The sequence below is a fragment of the Choloepus didactylus genome, chromosome 5, assembly GCF_015220235.1.
Source record: "Choloepus didactylus isolate mChoDid1 chromosome 5, mChoDid1.pri, whole genome shotgun sequence".
Classification (NCBI taxonomy): Eukaryota; Metazoa; Chordata; class Mammalia; order Pilosa; family Megalonychidae; genus Choloepus; species Choloepus didactylus.
The window spans coordinates 107,104,551-107,121,537 of record NC_051311.1 but is presented as its reverse complement, the minus strand read 5'-3'; the positions used below and the strand labels follow the sequence as shown (position 1 = coordinate 107,121,537).

Genomic DNA, 16,987 nt, shown 5'->3' with positions numbered 1-16,987 from the left:
TTAGCTATTATTATTGTTGCTGTTATTATTACTTAAAAGCATTTCTTGAACAGAATAAATAGCCCTTTGCCTCAGAGAGTTAAGGGTATAAGCAATAAATTAGGCATTTACAACTGAATCTGATGAATTCTATGACAGGGTAAACACAGGAGTGCTGTGGTAGCACATACAAATGGAACCTATTTCAGAAGAAAAGGGACAAGACAGAGTTTCTGAGGGAATGAAAATCTGAGTTAAGACCTGAAGATGAGGGGGAGAACCTAAGATGGCAGCTAGGACAGACAGGGCCAAAAAACACCTCTGTGAAAAATACTAGATAAAAGCCAGAAAGTGACCCAGAACACCAGTTCCTGCGATGCACCAGCTGGACAAGGTCTGCTAAATCCACAGGGACCGTGCGCTTGGTAAAATCGGAACTCTGCGTTCTGAAACGAGTGAGTAAGCCTGCTGAATATCCAGCAGCCACACTGTGATCTGGGGAAACTGTGGGTTGACATTTGGCGGCAGACTCATTCTTTTTTTTTTTTTTTTCTTTTCTTTTTTTTTAAATTCAGTTTTATTGAAATACATTCACACACCATACAATCATCCATGGTATACAATCCACTGTCGACAGTATGATCACATAGTTATGCGTTCATCACCACAATCTATCTCTGAACATTTTCCTTACATCAGAAAGAACCAGAACAAGAATAAAAAATAAAAGTGAAAAAATAACACCCAAACCATCCCCCCATCCCACCCCATTTGTCCTTTAGTTTTTTTTTTTTTTTAACAAAACAAATGGTACTTTCGATTGTTTACAGTACCATTACATAGTTGTACATTCATCAACTAAATCAATCCCTGACACCTTCATTAGCACACACACAAAAATAACAAGAATAATAATTAGAGTGAAAAAGAGCAACTGAAGTAAAAAAGAACACTGGGTACCTTTGTCTGTTTGTTTCCTTCCCCTATTTTTCTACTCATCCATCCATAAACTAGACAAAGGGGAGTGTGGTCCTTATGGCTTTCCCAATCCCATTGTCACCCCTCATAAGCTACATTTTTATACAACTGTCTTCGAGATTCATGGGTTGTGGGTTGTAGTTTGATAGTTTCAGGTATCCACCACTAGCTACCCCAATTCTTTAGAACCTAAAAAGGGTTGTCTAAAGTGTGCGTAAGAGTGCCCACCAGAGTGACCTCTCGGCTCCTTTTGGAGTCTCTCTGCCACTGAAGCTTATTTCATTTCCTTTCACATCCCCCTTTTGGTCCAGAAGATGTTCTCCGTCCCACGATGCCAGGTCTACATTCCTCCCCGGGAGTCATATTCCACGTTGCCAGGGAGATTCACTCCCCTGGGTGTCTGACCCCACGTAGGGGGGAGGGCAGTGATTTCACCTTTGAAGTTGGCTTAGCCAGAGAGAGAGGGCCACATCTGAGCAACAAAGAGGCATTCGGGACGAGGCTCTTAGGCACAACCATAGGGAGGCCTAGCCTCTCCTTTGCAGCAACTGTCTTCCCAAGGGTAAAACCTATGGTAGAGGGCTCAACCCATCAAACCACCAGTCCCCTATGTCTGTGGTCATGTTAGCAACCATCGAGGTGGGGTAGGTGAATACCCCTGCATTCTCCACAGGCTCCTCAAGGGGGCACTATATCTTTTTTTTTTCCTTGTTTTTCTCTTTTTTTTTTTTAAGATTCCCTTCTTTTTTAAATCAACTGTATGAAAAAAAAGTTAAAAAGAAAACAAACATACAATAAAAGAACATTTCAAAGAGACCATAACAAGGGAGTAAGAAAAAGACAACTAACCTAAGATAACTGCTTAACTTCCAACATGTTCCTACTTTACCCCAAGAAAGTTACATAATATAGCAACATTTCTGTGAACTTGTTCCTACTATATCCATCAGAAATTAACAGACCATAGTCATTCCTGGGCATCCCCAGAACGTTAAATAGCTTATCTGTTCTTCTTGGATTATTGTTCCCCCTTCCTTAATTGCTCTCTATTCCTAGTTCCCCTACATTCTACATTATAAACCATTTGTTTTACATTTTTCAAAGTTCACATTAGTGGTAGCATATAATATTTCTCTTTTTGTGCCTGGCTTATTTCGCTCAGCATTATGTCTTCAAGGTTCATCCATGGTGTCATATGTTTCACGAGATCGTTCCTTCTTACTGCCGCGTAGTATTCCATCGTGTGTATATACCACATTTTATTTATCCACTCATCTGTTGAAGGACATTTGGGTTGTTTCCATCTCTTGGCAATTGTGAATAATGCTGCTATGAACATTGGCGTGCAGATATCTGTTCGTGCCACTGCTTTCTGACCTTCCGGGTATATACCGAGAAGTGCAATCGCTGCATCGAATGGTAACTCTATATCTAATTTTCTAAGGAACTGCCAGACTGACTTCCAGAGTGGCTGAACCATTATACAGTCCCACCAACAATGAATAAGAGTTCCAATTTCTCCACATCCCCTCCAGCATTTGTAGTTTCCTGTTTGTTTAATGGCAGCCATTCTAACCAGTGTTAGATGGTATCTCATTGTGGTCTTAATTTGCATCTCTCTAATAGCTAGCGAAGCTGAACATTTTTTCATGTGTTTCTTGGCCATTTGTATTTCCTCTTCAGAGAACTGTCTTTTCATATCTTTTGCCCATTTTATAATTGGGCTGTCTGTACTATTGTCATTGAGTTGTAGGATTTCTTTGTATATGCAAGATATCAGTCTTTTGTCAGATACATGGTTTCCAAAATTTTTTCCCATTGAGTTGGCTGCCTCTTTACCTTTTTGAGAAATTCCTTTGAGGTGCAGAAACTTCTAAGCTTGAGGAGTTCCCATTTATCTATTTTCTCTTTTGTTGCTTGTGCTTTGGGTGTAAAGTCTAGGAAGTGGCCGCCTAATACAAGGTCTTGAAGATGTTTTCCTACATTATCTTCTAGGAGTTTTATGGTACTTTCTTTTATATTGAGATCTTTGATCCATTTTGAGTTAATTTTTGTGTAGGGGGTGAGGTAGGGGTCCTCTTTCATTCTTTTGGATATGGATATCCAACTCTCCCAGCCCCATTTGTTGAAAAGACCATTATGGCTCAGTTCAGTGACTTTGGGGGCCTTATCAAAGATCAGTCGGCCATAGATCTGAGGGTCTATCTCTGAATTCTCAATTCGATTCCATTGATCTATATGTCTATCTTTGTGCCAGTACCATGCTGTTTTGGCAACTGTGGCTTTATAATAAGCTTCAAAGTCAGGGAGTGTAAGTCCTCCCACTTCGTTTTTCTTTTTTAGAGTGTCTTTAGCAATTCGAGGCATCTTCCCTTTCCAAATAAATTTGATAACTAGCTTTTCCAAGTCTGCAAAGTAGGTTGTTGGAATTTTGATTGGGATTGCATTGAATCTGTAGATGAGTTTGGGTAGAATTGACATCTTAATGACATTTAGCCTTCCTATCCATGAACATGGAATATTTTTCCATCTTTTAAGGTCCCCTTCTATTTCTTTTAGTAGAGTTATGTAGTTTTCTTTGTATAGGTCTTTTACATCTTTGGTTAAGTTTATTCCTAGGTACTTGATTTTTTTAGTTGCTATTGAAAATGGTATCTTTTTCTTGAGTGTCTCTTCAGTTTGTTCATTTCTAGCATATAGAAACATTACTGACTTATGTGCATTAATCTTGTATCCCGCTACTTTGCTAAATTTGTTTATTAGCTCTAGTAGCTGTATCGTCGATTTCTCAGGGTTTTCTAGATATAAGATCATATCATCTGCAAATAATGACAGTTTTACTTCTTCTTTTCCAATTTGGATGCCTTTTATTTCTTTGTCTTGCCGGATTGCCCTGGCTAGCACTTCCAGCACAATGTTGAATAACAGTGGTGACAGCGGGCATCCTTGTCTTGTTCCTGATCTTAGAGGGAAGGCTTTCAGTCTCTCACCATTGAGTACTATGCTGGCTGTGGGTTTTTCATATATGCTCTTTATCATGTTGAGGAAGTTTCCTTCAATTCCTACCTTTTGAAGTGTTTTTATCAAAAACGGATGTTGGATTTTGTGAAATGCTTTTTCAGCATCTATTGAGATGATCAATTGATTTTTCCCTTTTGACTTGTTAATGTGTTGTAATACATTGATTGATTTTCTTATGTTGAACCATCCTTGCATGCCTGGAATGAACCCCACTTGGTCATGGTGTATGATTTTTTTAATGTGTCTTTGGATTCGATTTGCAAGTATTTTGTTGAGGATTTTTGCATCTATATTCATTAGGGAGATTGGCCGGTAGTTTTCCTTTTTTGTAGCATCTTTGCCTGGTTTTGGTATTAGATTGATGTTAGCTTCATAAAATGAGTTAGGTAGTGTTCCATTTTCTTCAACGTTTTGAAAGAGTTTGAGTAAGATTGGTGTCAGTTCTTTCTGGAAAGTTTGGTAGAATTCCCCTGTGAAGCCATCTGGCCCTGGGCATTTATTTGTGGGAAGATTTTTGATGACTGATTGGATCTCTTTGCTTGTGATGGGTTGGTTGAGGTCTTCTATTTCTTCTCTGGTCAGTCTAGGTTGTTCATATGTTTCCAGGAAATTGTCCATTTCTTCTACATTATCCAGTTTGTTGCCATACAGTTGTTCATAATATCCTCTTATAATTTTTTTAATTTCTTCAGGATCTGCAGTTATGTCACCTTTTTCATTCATTATTTTGTTTATATGGGTCTTCTCTCTTTTTGATTTTGTCAGTCTAGCTAGGGGCTTGTCAATCTTGTTGATCTTCTCAAAGAACCAACTTTTGGTGATATTTATCCTCTATTGTTTTTTTGTTCTCTATGTCATTTATTTCTGCTTTAATCCTTGTTATTTCTTTTCTTCTACTTGGTTTAGGATTGGTTTGCTGTTCATTTTCTAGCTTCTTCAGTTGATCCATTAGTTCTTTGATTTTGGCTCTTTCTTCCTTTTTAATATATGCGTTTAGTGCTATAAATTTCCCCATTAGCACTGCTTTTGCTGCATCCCATAGGTTTTGGTATGTTGTGTTCTCATTTTCATTCGTCTCTATATATTTAGCAATTTCTCTTGCTATTTTTTCTTTAACCCACTGATTGTTTAGGAGTGTGTTGTTTAACCTCCAGGTATTTGTGAATTTTCTAAGTCTCTGATGGTTATTGACTTCTAATTGTACTCCATTGTGGTCAGAGAATGTGCTTTGAATAATTTCAATCTTTTTAAATTTATTGAGGCTTCTTTTATGTCCCAGCATATGATCTATTCTAGAGAAAGTTCCATGAGCACTAGAAAAGTATGTGTGTCCTGATGATTTGGGATGTAATGTCCTGTATATGTCTGTTAAATCTAATTCATTTATCAGATTGTTTAGGTTTTCAATTTCCTTATTGGTCTTCTGTCTGGTTGATCTATCTATAGGAGAGAGTGATGTGTTGAAGTCTCCCACAACTATTGTGGAAACATCAATTGCTTCCTTTAGTTTTGCCAGTGTTTCTCTCATGTATTTTGTGGCACCTTGATTGGGTGCATAGACATTTACGATTGTTATTTCTTCTTGCTGAATTGCACCTTTTATTAGTATGTAGTGGCCTTCTTTGTCTCTCAAAACATCCCTGCATTTCAAGTCTATTTTATCTGAGATTAATATTGCTACACCTGCTTTCTTTTGGCTGTGGCTTGCATGAAATATTTTTTTCCATCCTTTCACTTTCAGTTTCTTTGTGTCCCTGTGTCTCAGATGAGTCTCTTGTATGCAACATATTGATGGTTCATTTTTTTTGATCCATTCTGCGAATCTATATCTTTTAATTGGGGAGTTTAATCCATTTACATTCAACGTTATAACCGTGAAGGCATTTCTTGAATCAGCCATCTTATCCTTTGGTTTATGTTTGTCATATTTTTCCCCTCTGTCTATTAATATCCTTTATTGTACCCATACCGAATCTCTTTAGTACTGAACCTTTCTCCAAGTCTCTCTGTCCTTTCTTTGTTTGTCTGTCTGTAGGGCTCCCTTTAGTATCTCCAGTAGGGCAGGTCTCTTGTTAGCAAATTCTCTCAGCATTTGTTTGTCTGTGAAAAATTTAAGCTCTCCCTCAAATTTGAAGGAGAGCTTTGCTGGATAAAGTATTCTTGGCTGGAAATTTTTCTCACTCAGAATTTTAAATATATCGTGCCACTGCCTTCTCGCCTCCATGGTGGCTGCTGAGTAGTCACTACTTAGTCTTATGCTGTTTCCTTTGTATGTGATGAGTTGCTTTTCTCTTGCTGCTTTCACAACTTGCTCCTTCTCTTCTGTGTTTGACAGTGTGATCAGAATACGTCTCGGAGTGGGTTTATTTGGATTTATTCTATTTGGAGTTCGCTGAGCATTTATGATTTGTGTATTTATGTTGTTTAGAAGATTTGGGAAGTTTTCCCCAACAATTTCTTTGAATACTCTTCCTAGACCTTTACCCTTTTCTTCCCCTTCTGGGACACCAATGACTCTTATATTCGGACGTTTCATATTATCTATCATATCCCTGAGGTCCATTTCGATTTTTTCCCCATTCTTTCTCTTATGCTTTCATTTTCCATTCTGTCATCTTCCAGGTCACTGATTCGTTGTTCAATTTCCTCTAGTCTTGTACTATGAGTGTCCAGAATCTTTTTAATTTGGTCAACAGTTTCTTTAATTTCCATAAGATTTTTTTTATTTAGTCTTGCAATTTTTTTTATTTTTTTTAGTCTTGCAATGTCTTCTTTATGCTCTTCTAGGGTCTTCTTGATTTCCTTTGTATCCCATACTATGGTCTCATTGTTCATCTTTAGTTCTTTGAGTAGCTGCTCTAGGTGCTGTGTCTCTTCTGATCTTTTGATTTGGGTGCTTGGGCTTGGGTTATCCATATCGTCTGGTTTTTTCATATACTTTATAATTTTCTGTTGTTTTTGGCCTCGTGGCATTTGCTGAACTTGATAGGGTTCTTTTAGGATTTGTAGACCAATTGAAGTCCTTATCTCTAATTTATCAGATCTACAGCTTCGTGAAGTACACTTTCTCTAACTAACCAGCAGGTGGCGTCCACGAGCCACCTGTTCTCCACAAGCTAGTTCTCCCCTGCTTAGCCTTTTTGGTGAGTGGGGGAGTGAGTCTTGTGGGGTCCAATTGGTGTACCAAGCTTGCGTGTGTAGTTGGTGTTGCCTGCCCTGTATATGGGGCGTGTTTCTGGGCAGTCGGGGAGGGGGGGTGGCCCTAACAATCAAATCTCCCTGGTGATCCTAGAGTTTTAAAGCTGCTGCAATAGTCTAATCCTTCAGTTCAGTCCTGCCACAGTTTGTCTGTGCCACTGACCCACAAGACCTTGTTATTGGCATATGGCTCCTGAGACTTGCAAGTGGGCCCCTCTTCCAGGCTGCGCACCCTGGGTCCTCTGTTGAGGGATGACTGTGCTATGTCACAGGTGAGTGCCGTCCCCCCAGGGCAGTTCTGGGCTGCTGGGCTGCATAGGGAGGCTCCCAGTCTGCCGAAACGACGGCCGAACGGGGCCCTGTCAATTCACACTGCTCCACCTTCCCAACTCTGGGACAATCAGCTGAGGTTGCAGGGAAGGCTAATGTCCACGCTCAGTTTTGTGGAGTGTGCCTGTTATTTGAAGCACTTCTGTCACACTGGGTTGTCTGGGGCAGCTCTGGGCTATGGGGCTGGCGATGGTCAGGAGTGTTTCCTGTCCACCAGGATGATGGCTGTGAGCGGACACCCCCCTTTTCTTGGGAAGTTGTGGTGTTTAGTGAATTTTCTCAGCCACTGGATTATTGCCTTTTGTCTCAGAGCTCTCTTAGTTCTGCTCTTGACTTGACCTGCCCAAATTGCAAGTCTTTGAAACTTTCTGTATTGGGCTTCTTAGAGTAATTGTTTTAGAAAAAGAAAAAAGGATTAAAAAAAAAAAAAGGGCCCTCCTCAGAGATCTAATGGGTTATTGAAATGCTAAGAGACAAAGCAACCAGGGCCATTAAGGAAAGGTCCACAGGGCAGAGAGATCAGCTTTTCTTCGGGATTTGCATATGTGCCTCAGGGCCTGAGCTCTGCCCTTCCCCTTTCTATGTTCACCAGAACTCCAAAGATCCTCCGCTTTTATTTTGGAGTTTTTCGTGTTGTTTTTTTTCTATGCCTGTCTCCTCTCTGCTGGGCTGACTGCTCTCAGATTCTCTGGTGTCTGGTCTCAGTCTATCTATGGTTGGAGTTTGGATCAGTAGAATGAGTTTCCGATAAGGGCTGCCACTGCAGTTCTCCCTTCTCCTTCCCGGAGCTGACAGCCCCTCCTCCCACGGGACTGAGCCTGGCAGGGAGGGGCGCGGGTCCCCTGGCCGCAAAAACTTACAGATTTCGCTGATCTCAGCAGTTCCACGTTTTCATGAGTGTTGTATGAAGTATGCCCAAAGTCAGATTGCTCTGTGGTGTCCAGTCCACGCAGTTCCTGGCTTTCTACCTACTTTCCTGGAGGAGTAACTAAAACATACAGCTCACCAGTCCGCCATCTTGCCCCGCCTCCTCATTCTTTTTAAAAAACCCGAAAGCAGCTGCAGACACGGCAGCGAGAATTGCACAGTGAAGCGCAACAAGAATGGGCTGTGCGAACACCTCAATATCTGGCATGGAAGATAGCCTTTCGCATACCCACTAACTGTGTCAGAGCAAGGACGGCAGAGGTGAGCCAAAAGGGGAAAATAACCATGCCAGTCATCTTCCCGGCGAGCTAGGAATGCTCCTGCCTAATGCCGACACCACAGCCCAGAGCAGCGCCAAAAAATCCAGTGTGACAGGAAGTGTTTCCAGCATCATGCGCACACACAATACTGGGTGTGGACAATAGCCTTTTGCACACCCACAGTTAATTGTCCTGGAGTGGGGAAGGCAGAGCTGTGCAAAAAGGGGGAAATTAACACGCCCCATCCAGCCATCCTTACAGCAGGCTGGGAATGCACCTACACGGCCCAGCAGCCCAGAACTTCCCTTGAGGGACAGCGTGCACTTGTGACGTAGCACAATTTTCCCTCAGCAGAGGCCCTAGAAGGGAACAGCTTGGAAGAGGGACCCACTTGGAAATCCCAGGGACCCTATGCCGATACCAGGGATTTGTGGGTCAGCGGCAGAGACAATCTGTGGTGACACTGAAATGAAGGTTTAGACTCTTGCAAAAGCCTTAAATCTCCAGGAACACCTGGGAGGTTTGATTATTAAAGCTGCCCTCCCTCTCTAACTGCTCAGACATGCCCCACATTCAGGGCAGACAGCACCAACAACACACACAAACTTGGTGCACCAATTGGATCCCACAAGAAACAGACCCCCACACACCACAAAGACAAAGTTGAGGAGAACCGACTTGAGGGGAATAGGTGACTCGCAGATGCCATCTGCTGGGTAGTTAGAGAAAGTGTACACCACCAAGCTGTAGATCTGACAAATTAAAGAACAGTCATTGAATAATCCTACATATACTAAAAGAACCCTATCAAGTAAAGCAAATGCCAAGAGGCCTAAAACAACAGAAAATTTTAAAGCATATTAAAAAAAACCAGATATGGATAACCCAAACCCAAATACCCAAATCAAAAGATCAGAGGAGACACAGTACTTGGAGCAATTAATCAAAGAACTAAAGACAAACGAGAGCATGGCACAGGATATAAAGGACATGAAGAAGAGCATGGCACAGGATATAAAGGACATAAAGAAGACCCTAGAAGAGCATAAAGAAGAAATTGCAAGAGTAAATAAAAAAATAGATGATCTTATGGAAATAAAAGAAACTGTTGATCAAATTAAAAAGATTCTGGATATGCACAGTACAAGACTAGAGGAATCTGAACAATGAATTAGCGACCTTGAGGGCCACAGAACAGAAAACAAAAGAACAAAAGAAAGAATGGGGAAAAAAATTGAAAAAATCCAAATGGACCTCAGGGATGTGACAGAAAAAATCAAATCTCCAAATATAAGACTCATTGGTGTCCCAGAAGGGGAAAAGAAGGGTAAAGGTCCAGAAAGAGTATTCAAAGAAACTGTTGGGGAAAACTTCCCAAAACCTTTTACACAATATAAATACACAAATTATAAATGTCCAGTGAACTCCACATAGAATAAATCCAAATAAACCCACTCCAAGACATGTTCAGATCAGACTGTCAAATACAGAAGAGAAGGAGCAAGTTCTGAAAGCAGCAAGAGAAAAGCAATTCACCACATACAAAGGAAACAACATAGACTAAGTAGTGACTACTCAGCGGCCACCATGGAGGCAAGAAGGCAGTGGCGTGACATATTTAAAATTCTAAGAGAGAAAAATTTCCAACCAAGAATACTTTATCCAGCAAAGCTCTCCTTCAAATTTGAGGGAGAGCTTAAAATTTTCACAGACAAACAAATGTTGAGAGATTTTGCTAGTAAAAGACCTGCCCTACTTCTGATACTAAAGGGAGCCCTACAGATAGAGAAACAAAGAAAGGAGAGAAAGATATGGACAAAGGTTCAATACTAAAGAGATTTAATGTTGTTTCATTAAAGGACAAAAAGAGAGAGAGGAAGAAAATATATCTGACAAACAAAAACCAAAGGATAGAATGGCTGATTCAAGAAATGCCTTCACAGTAATAACATTGAATGTAAATGGATTAAACTCCCCAATTAAAAGATATAGATTGGCAGAATGGATGAAAAAATATGAACCATCAATAATTAGCATACAAGAGACTCATCTTAGACATAAGGACACAAAGAAATTGAAAGTGAAAGCAGGGGAAAAAATATTTCATGCAAGCTACAGCCAAAAGAAAGCAGGTGTAGCAATATTAATCTCAGATAAAATAGACTTTAAATCTAAGTATGTTATGAGGGACAAAGAAGGCCAGTACATACTAACAAAAGGGCAATTTAACAAGAAGAAATAACAATCATAAATGTTTATGCACCCAATCATGGTGCCACAAAATACATGAGACAAACAATGGCAAAACTAAAGGAAGCAATGGCTGTTTCCACAATAATTGTGGGAGACTTCAACACATCACTCTCTCCTATAGATAGATCAACCAGACAGAGGACCAATAAGGAAACTGAAAACCTAAACAATCTGATAAATGAATTGGATTTAACAGACATATATAGAACATTACATCCCAAATCACCAGGATACACATTCTTCTCTAGTGATCACGGAACTTTCTCCAGAATAGAGTGTATGCTGGGACATAAAACAAGCCTCAATAAATTTTAAAAAAATTGAAATAATTCAAAGCACATTCTCTGACCACAATGGAATACAATTAGAAGTCAATACCCATCAGAGATTCAGAAAATTCACAAACTCTTGGAGGTTAAACAACACATCCTAAAATAAATGGTTTACAATGTCGAATGTAGGGGAACTAGAGATAAAGAGCAATTAATAAAGGGGGAATGATAACCCAAGAAGAACAGATAAGCTATTGTGGGTAAACTTAACGTTCTGGGAATGCCCAGGAATGACTATGGTTTGTTAATTTCTGATGGGTATGGTAGGAACAATTTCACAGAAATGTTGCTATATTAGGTTATTTTCTTGGGGTAGCGTAGGAACATGTTGGACTCCCTTGTTATGGTTTGCTTGAAATGTATTTTTTTTTAATAATATGTTTTAAAAAAAATTTTTTTTTATATAGTTGATTTAAAAAAAAAGTTAATTTAAAAAAACCAAACAAACAATAAAAGAAATATGCAGAGCCCCCTTGAGGAGCTGGTGGAGAATGCAGGGGTGCTGGGCTCTACCACCTCGATGGTTGCTGATGTGCTCGCAGACACAGGGTACTGGTGGTTTGATGGGCTGAGCCCTCTACCACAGGACTTGCCCTTGGGAAGACTGTTGCTACAAAGGAGAGGCTAGGCCTCCCTGTAATTCTGCCTAAGAGCCTCCTCCCGAATGACTCTTTGTTGCTCAGATGCGGCCCTCTCTCTCTAGCTAAGCCAACTTGGCAGGTGAAATCACTGCCCTCCCCTCTATGTGGGATCTGACACCCAGGGGAGTGAAGCCCCCTAGCAACGTGGAATATGACTTCTGGGGAGGAATCTAGACCCAGCATCGTGGGATGGAGAAAATCTTTTTGACCAAAAGGGGGATGTGAAAGGAAATGAAATAAACTTCAGTGGCAGAGAGATTCCAAAAGGAGCTGAGAGATCACTCTGGTGGGCACTCTTACGCACAATATAGACAACCCTTTTTAGGTTCTAATGAATTGGAACAGCTAGCAGTAAATACCTGAAACTATCAAACTACAACCCAGAACCCATGAATCTTGAAGCCGAGTGTATAAAAATGTCACTTATGAGGGGTGACAATGTGATTGGGAAAGCCATATGGACCACACTCCCCTTTGTCTAGTTTATGGATGGATGAGTAGAAAAATGGGGGAATTAAAAAAAAAAGGGCACCCAGTGGTCTTTTTTACTTTAATTGTTCTTTTTCACTTTAATTTTTATTCTTATTATTTTTTTGTGTGTGGTAATGAAAACGTCAAAAATTAACTTTGGTGATGAATGCAGAACTAAATAATAGTACTGTAAACAATTGAATGTATGTTTTGTTTTGTATGACTGCATGTTATGTGACTATATCTCAATAAATACAAATTTAAAAAAAAAGACCTGAAGATGAGTATGAGTTAGCAAGGCCAATGAATGGTAGGAAGGACAAAGTCCTCCTGGCATAGAAAACAGGATCTGTTAAGTCCTGGAGGTAGGAGATGTCATGGTGTATTAAAAACCAAAAAAGTTATGGGGGTACATGGGACTTGACTCCCAGGGATATAAATCTCCCTGGCAACATGGGACATGAATTCCGGGGATGAGCCTGGACATGGCATCATGGGATTGAGAAAATCTTCTTGACCAAAAGGGAGAAGTAAAATGAAACAAAACAAAGTTTCAGTGGCTGAGAGATTTCAAATGGAGTCAAGAGGACAGTCTGGAGGGCATTCTCTTGTGCTATACAGATACCCTTTTTTAGTTTTTAGTGTAGTGGACTACCTAGAAGGAAATTCCTGAAACTGTCTAACTGCAACCCAGTAGCCTTGACTCTTGAAGATGACTGCGTAACTATACAGCTTACATGGTGTGACAGTGTGATTGTGAAAACATCATGGTTCACACTCCCTTTGTCCAGTGTATGGACAGATGAGTAGAAAAATGGGGACAAAAACTAAAAGAAAAATAGGGTGGATGGGGATGATTGAATGTTTTGGGTGTTCTTTTTTACTTTTATTTATTTATTTATTAAAAAAATGTTCAAAAGTTGATTCTGGTGATGAATGCACAACTACATGATGGTACTGTGAATGGTTGATTGTACAATGTGGATGATTGTAGGGTATGTGAATATATCTCAATAAAACTGTATTAAAAAAAAAAAAGCTATGGGGTGGTGGAGCATGGACTGATAAGGGATAAAGCTAGACACCTAGGTAGGGGCCTAACCTTGCCAGACCTCATAAACCATGTTCACTTTAGACTTTAACCTAAGAGCAATGGGGGATCACTGCAGTGTTTCAAGCAGGGAATGGATGTCAGCTTGGTTCTTTAAGAAATATCATTCTAGCTGCAATATAAAAATGGACTGGAGAGAAGTGAGGTTAGAAGCAGGGAGACTAGACAGGAAGGACACAATATTCCATCTGTAATGAGAAGGGTTGATGAGTGTAACACGGTGGAGGAAGACAAATAGATGGGTTTCAGGGATATGTGGGATATACAACTGACAGGGCTTGATGTATGTGGTTAGAAAGATGGAATCAAGACCACCACACAGGTTTCTGGCTTAGGCAACCCAGAAAAGTTCTTGGGGAGGCTGGGAAGAAAAGAAAAATGAGTTCAGTTTTATACGTATAAAGCCTGAGGTGCATGAGCACCCCACAAAGGACATCCAATCAAAGATGTCCAATAGCAGCTAGTCTGAAGTTCAAGCAAGAGATCTGGGTTTCAGATACAGATTTGGGGTCTTTAGCATATGAACCATAACTGAAGCAATGGGAGTAGTTCAAATTGTACAAGAGGGTTACGACAGAACTCTGAAGCATGCTACTTAAAAATTGACCAAGAAGAGCCTAAAAAGTAGACAGCAAACTAGCCTAAGAAATAGTTTTAAACCAGGGACTATGGTTCATGAAGCCAAGAATGGAGAATGTTTCAAAGAGAAATAGTCACTGAGTCAACCACTTTAGAGTTCAAGCAAGAAAAAGTCTGAGAAGCACCTAATGGAGACTTGTAATCAAGGAGGGCTTAATAGAGCATATAGTTTGAGAAGTAGGTGGTTGTTGAGGAATTGGATACCATAAGTAAATAATTCTTTACCTACCATCACAGCTTTAAAAAGCAGAGGTGGAATATGTAATTACTCTAATTATTACATGTTATTTCCTATAGTCCTACATGCCTACATATTAAGTCAGATGCAGTGACAAAGGAAAGCAGAAAACCTACTTTTGTAAGCAGTGTTATGGTTTCAAAAGCAGTTCTGTATTGTGTTTGGGAAGAAAGCTGAAATCCAGAAATATCAACCTAAAAAAAAGAGAGAGAAACAAACTTTAACATAAGGGCCACACCTATACATCTCTGTGTTTTGAAATGTTTTGGACTCTCAAGTCAAAAATAATTTCTCTGCTTTTCTCTATACTTCTATTGTTTTTAAAAATGTTTCTCTATACTCTATTGATAATTTCATAAATTCACAATAAGAAAAATTGATGTGTCACTAATTTATATATTCTTGTAAAATGATAGTCATTAATAAAATGACAAACCAGTACAGATAATTTATAATGATATAGATAATCTCATATATAACTCTAGTGCTGCCAATGAAGTAGGAAATAAATATTATATAATATAGTATTATGCCAGAAATCTTAATGAATTAAGTCTTGATAAGAACAGCCAAAGTTACACCTGATGTATTAAATTTAAACAATGCCATCTCCATCCCCATATTGTAAACAAAAATAACTTACTGTGCTTGACCCCCACCTGAACAGTTAGCAGAGAATACATTACTATTTTATCTTTAAATCTTATCTTTATAGAAATTTTCTAGGAAAACTAAACTGATTTTCACATTCATTTGAACATTAAGTTGGAATGCATATGACTTACAACAAAAAGTAGTTGTCTAGTTCTTTCTATATGCTTGAGGAATTTGTGACCCATTCCTTTGTTCATATGTGCTCCTTCTATTAAACCGGGAAGATCAGCTACTGATATCTAATATAAAGTTAAATGGTTTGATGAAAAAAGAAGTATGAAAACCACAAGTACAATCATATTCAAAACTTTTCATATTTCAAATATAAACAGTTCCTAAACTATGATTATTACTTCAACTCTGAAAAAGCCACGATACCTTTATAGCAAAATAAATGTATTAAGAGTCAGTATCTTCTGATAGCAGAAATTAGAGACCTATTTTTACTTACTAATCTAACAATCTAGGAATTTTAGGGATCAGTTTAATACCAATTAATCAAATAATTCTCTTTAGAATTTCATAAATTATATTGTTCGATATGAACTTTTCATAGTATCTCAATTTTTACAATCTGAATTCTTAAAAGTTTATAAGGATATTAATTTAGCAGGCATTAAGTATAGCTCTGTAGTCTTAAGTTTTAAATAATATTTTAATTGTTTACTTGGCATTATTGTTCTCTCTGTTCACATTATACCAGGATTACTGACCATTTTTATAAAGTAAAAGAATATAGTATCCTTCCACTTCTGTTGGAGGTGGTAAGAGTTATTACCCATCATTCTACACTGGTGGTTTTCAAATCTCACTGTGCATCATAGTCACCTAGGGAATTTTTAATAATCAGATGTCTAGACCCTATCCCCAAGAATTTGGTTTCAATTGGGACCCAGGCATCATTTTTCATTTATATTATAAATGTTGAGGTTTTCAAATTTTTTACTGTTATATGTTATTATAATTATAATGTTATTATAAATAAATATGTATCTATTATTTATTTGGAACTATTCTGTAGGATCATATTCCTATTATTGTTGTTGTTCTTAAAGTACTTCAAACAATTCTGATGTACAGCAAGAAAATGAGAACCACTGCTCTATACTCACTTCTTTCTGTGTATGAGGAATTCAGTCTTATAAAACAAGTTGTGGCTATATGACAAAGCAGTGAGCACAAGAGAGGTCTCCTGTTTTCAAAACTTTCTTTTGAGTTTCCTTACTGATTTCCCTTAGTATTAGGGATAAACAGTGTTCTCTTTCCCTCTAAAAATTCTCTATAGCAATATCATTCAATATTTAAAATTTGTACTTATTATGTAATATTTTATAACTGTTGAGCCTTTATATACTTACTAGCACATTATTATTATAAATGAATATAAAGCTGTTATTTTTTTTGAATTATTTCATAGAATTATATTCCTATTATTAAATGAAAGGGAATGATCAGGATTATATTTATTCTTTAATACTGGCAATTGCTCTCTAGAATGAGTATACTAATTACTTCAATATCAATGCATGAATAGGTTTACCTATTTCTTCACAGCCCTGTTAATAATGGCTACATTTTATAACTATGACCTAGTTGCTTTAATTATGTTTCTTAATTTATTCATGGTGCTGAACATTTTCCCCAAATGATCACTTACTAATTTAGTTCCTCCTATGTAAATTTACTTGTTTCACTCAGTTACTTAACACAGATTTAAGTTTTTATACATTAAGAATAAGCATTTACTTACATTACTTTTTTATTTTGTCACTTTCCTTTTTTATTTTACTTTTTATTCTCTAAAATTTCACAGAAGATCTGTAGTTCTTCCTTAGCAAAGAAAAATAAATTTTAATAGCTAGATGAAGCTGGAATCTTATTAAGGTAAAAGGATATTTTTATTTCCCCAAAAGCAGAAAATTGTAATGAAATCACCTCTCTGAACTTTGGAAAAT

The 16,987-nt window shown here is 38.3% G+C and overlaps 1 protein-coding gene across 5 annotated transcripts in view; it reads right to left on the bottom strand.

The window, feature by feature from the left end:
• Positions 1 to 16,987, bottom strand: part of GTPBP10 (GTP binding protein 10) — a 48,804-nt gene that overhangs the window by 12,836 nt on the left and 18,981 nt on the right. For all 5 annotated transcript variants that reach the window (XM_037836613.1, XM_037836616.1, XM_037836614.1 and 2 more), the window contains 2 exons: positions 15,164 to 15,271; positions 14,495 to 14,572 (listed from right to left, as the gene is read on the bottom strand). In XM_037836613.1, the coding sequence (XP_037692541.1) occupies positions 14,495 to 14,572; positions 15,164 to 15,271 (186 nt within the window). The remainder of the gene's footprint in view (positions 1 to 14,494; positions 14,573 to 15,163; positions 15,272 to 16,987) is intronic.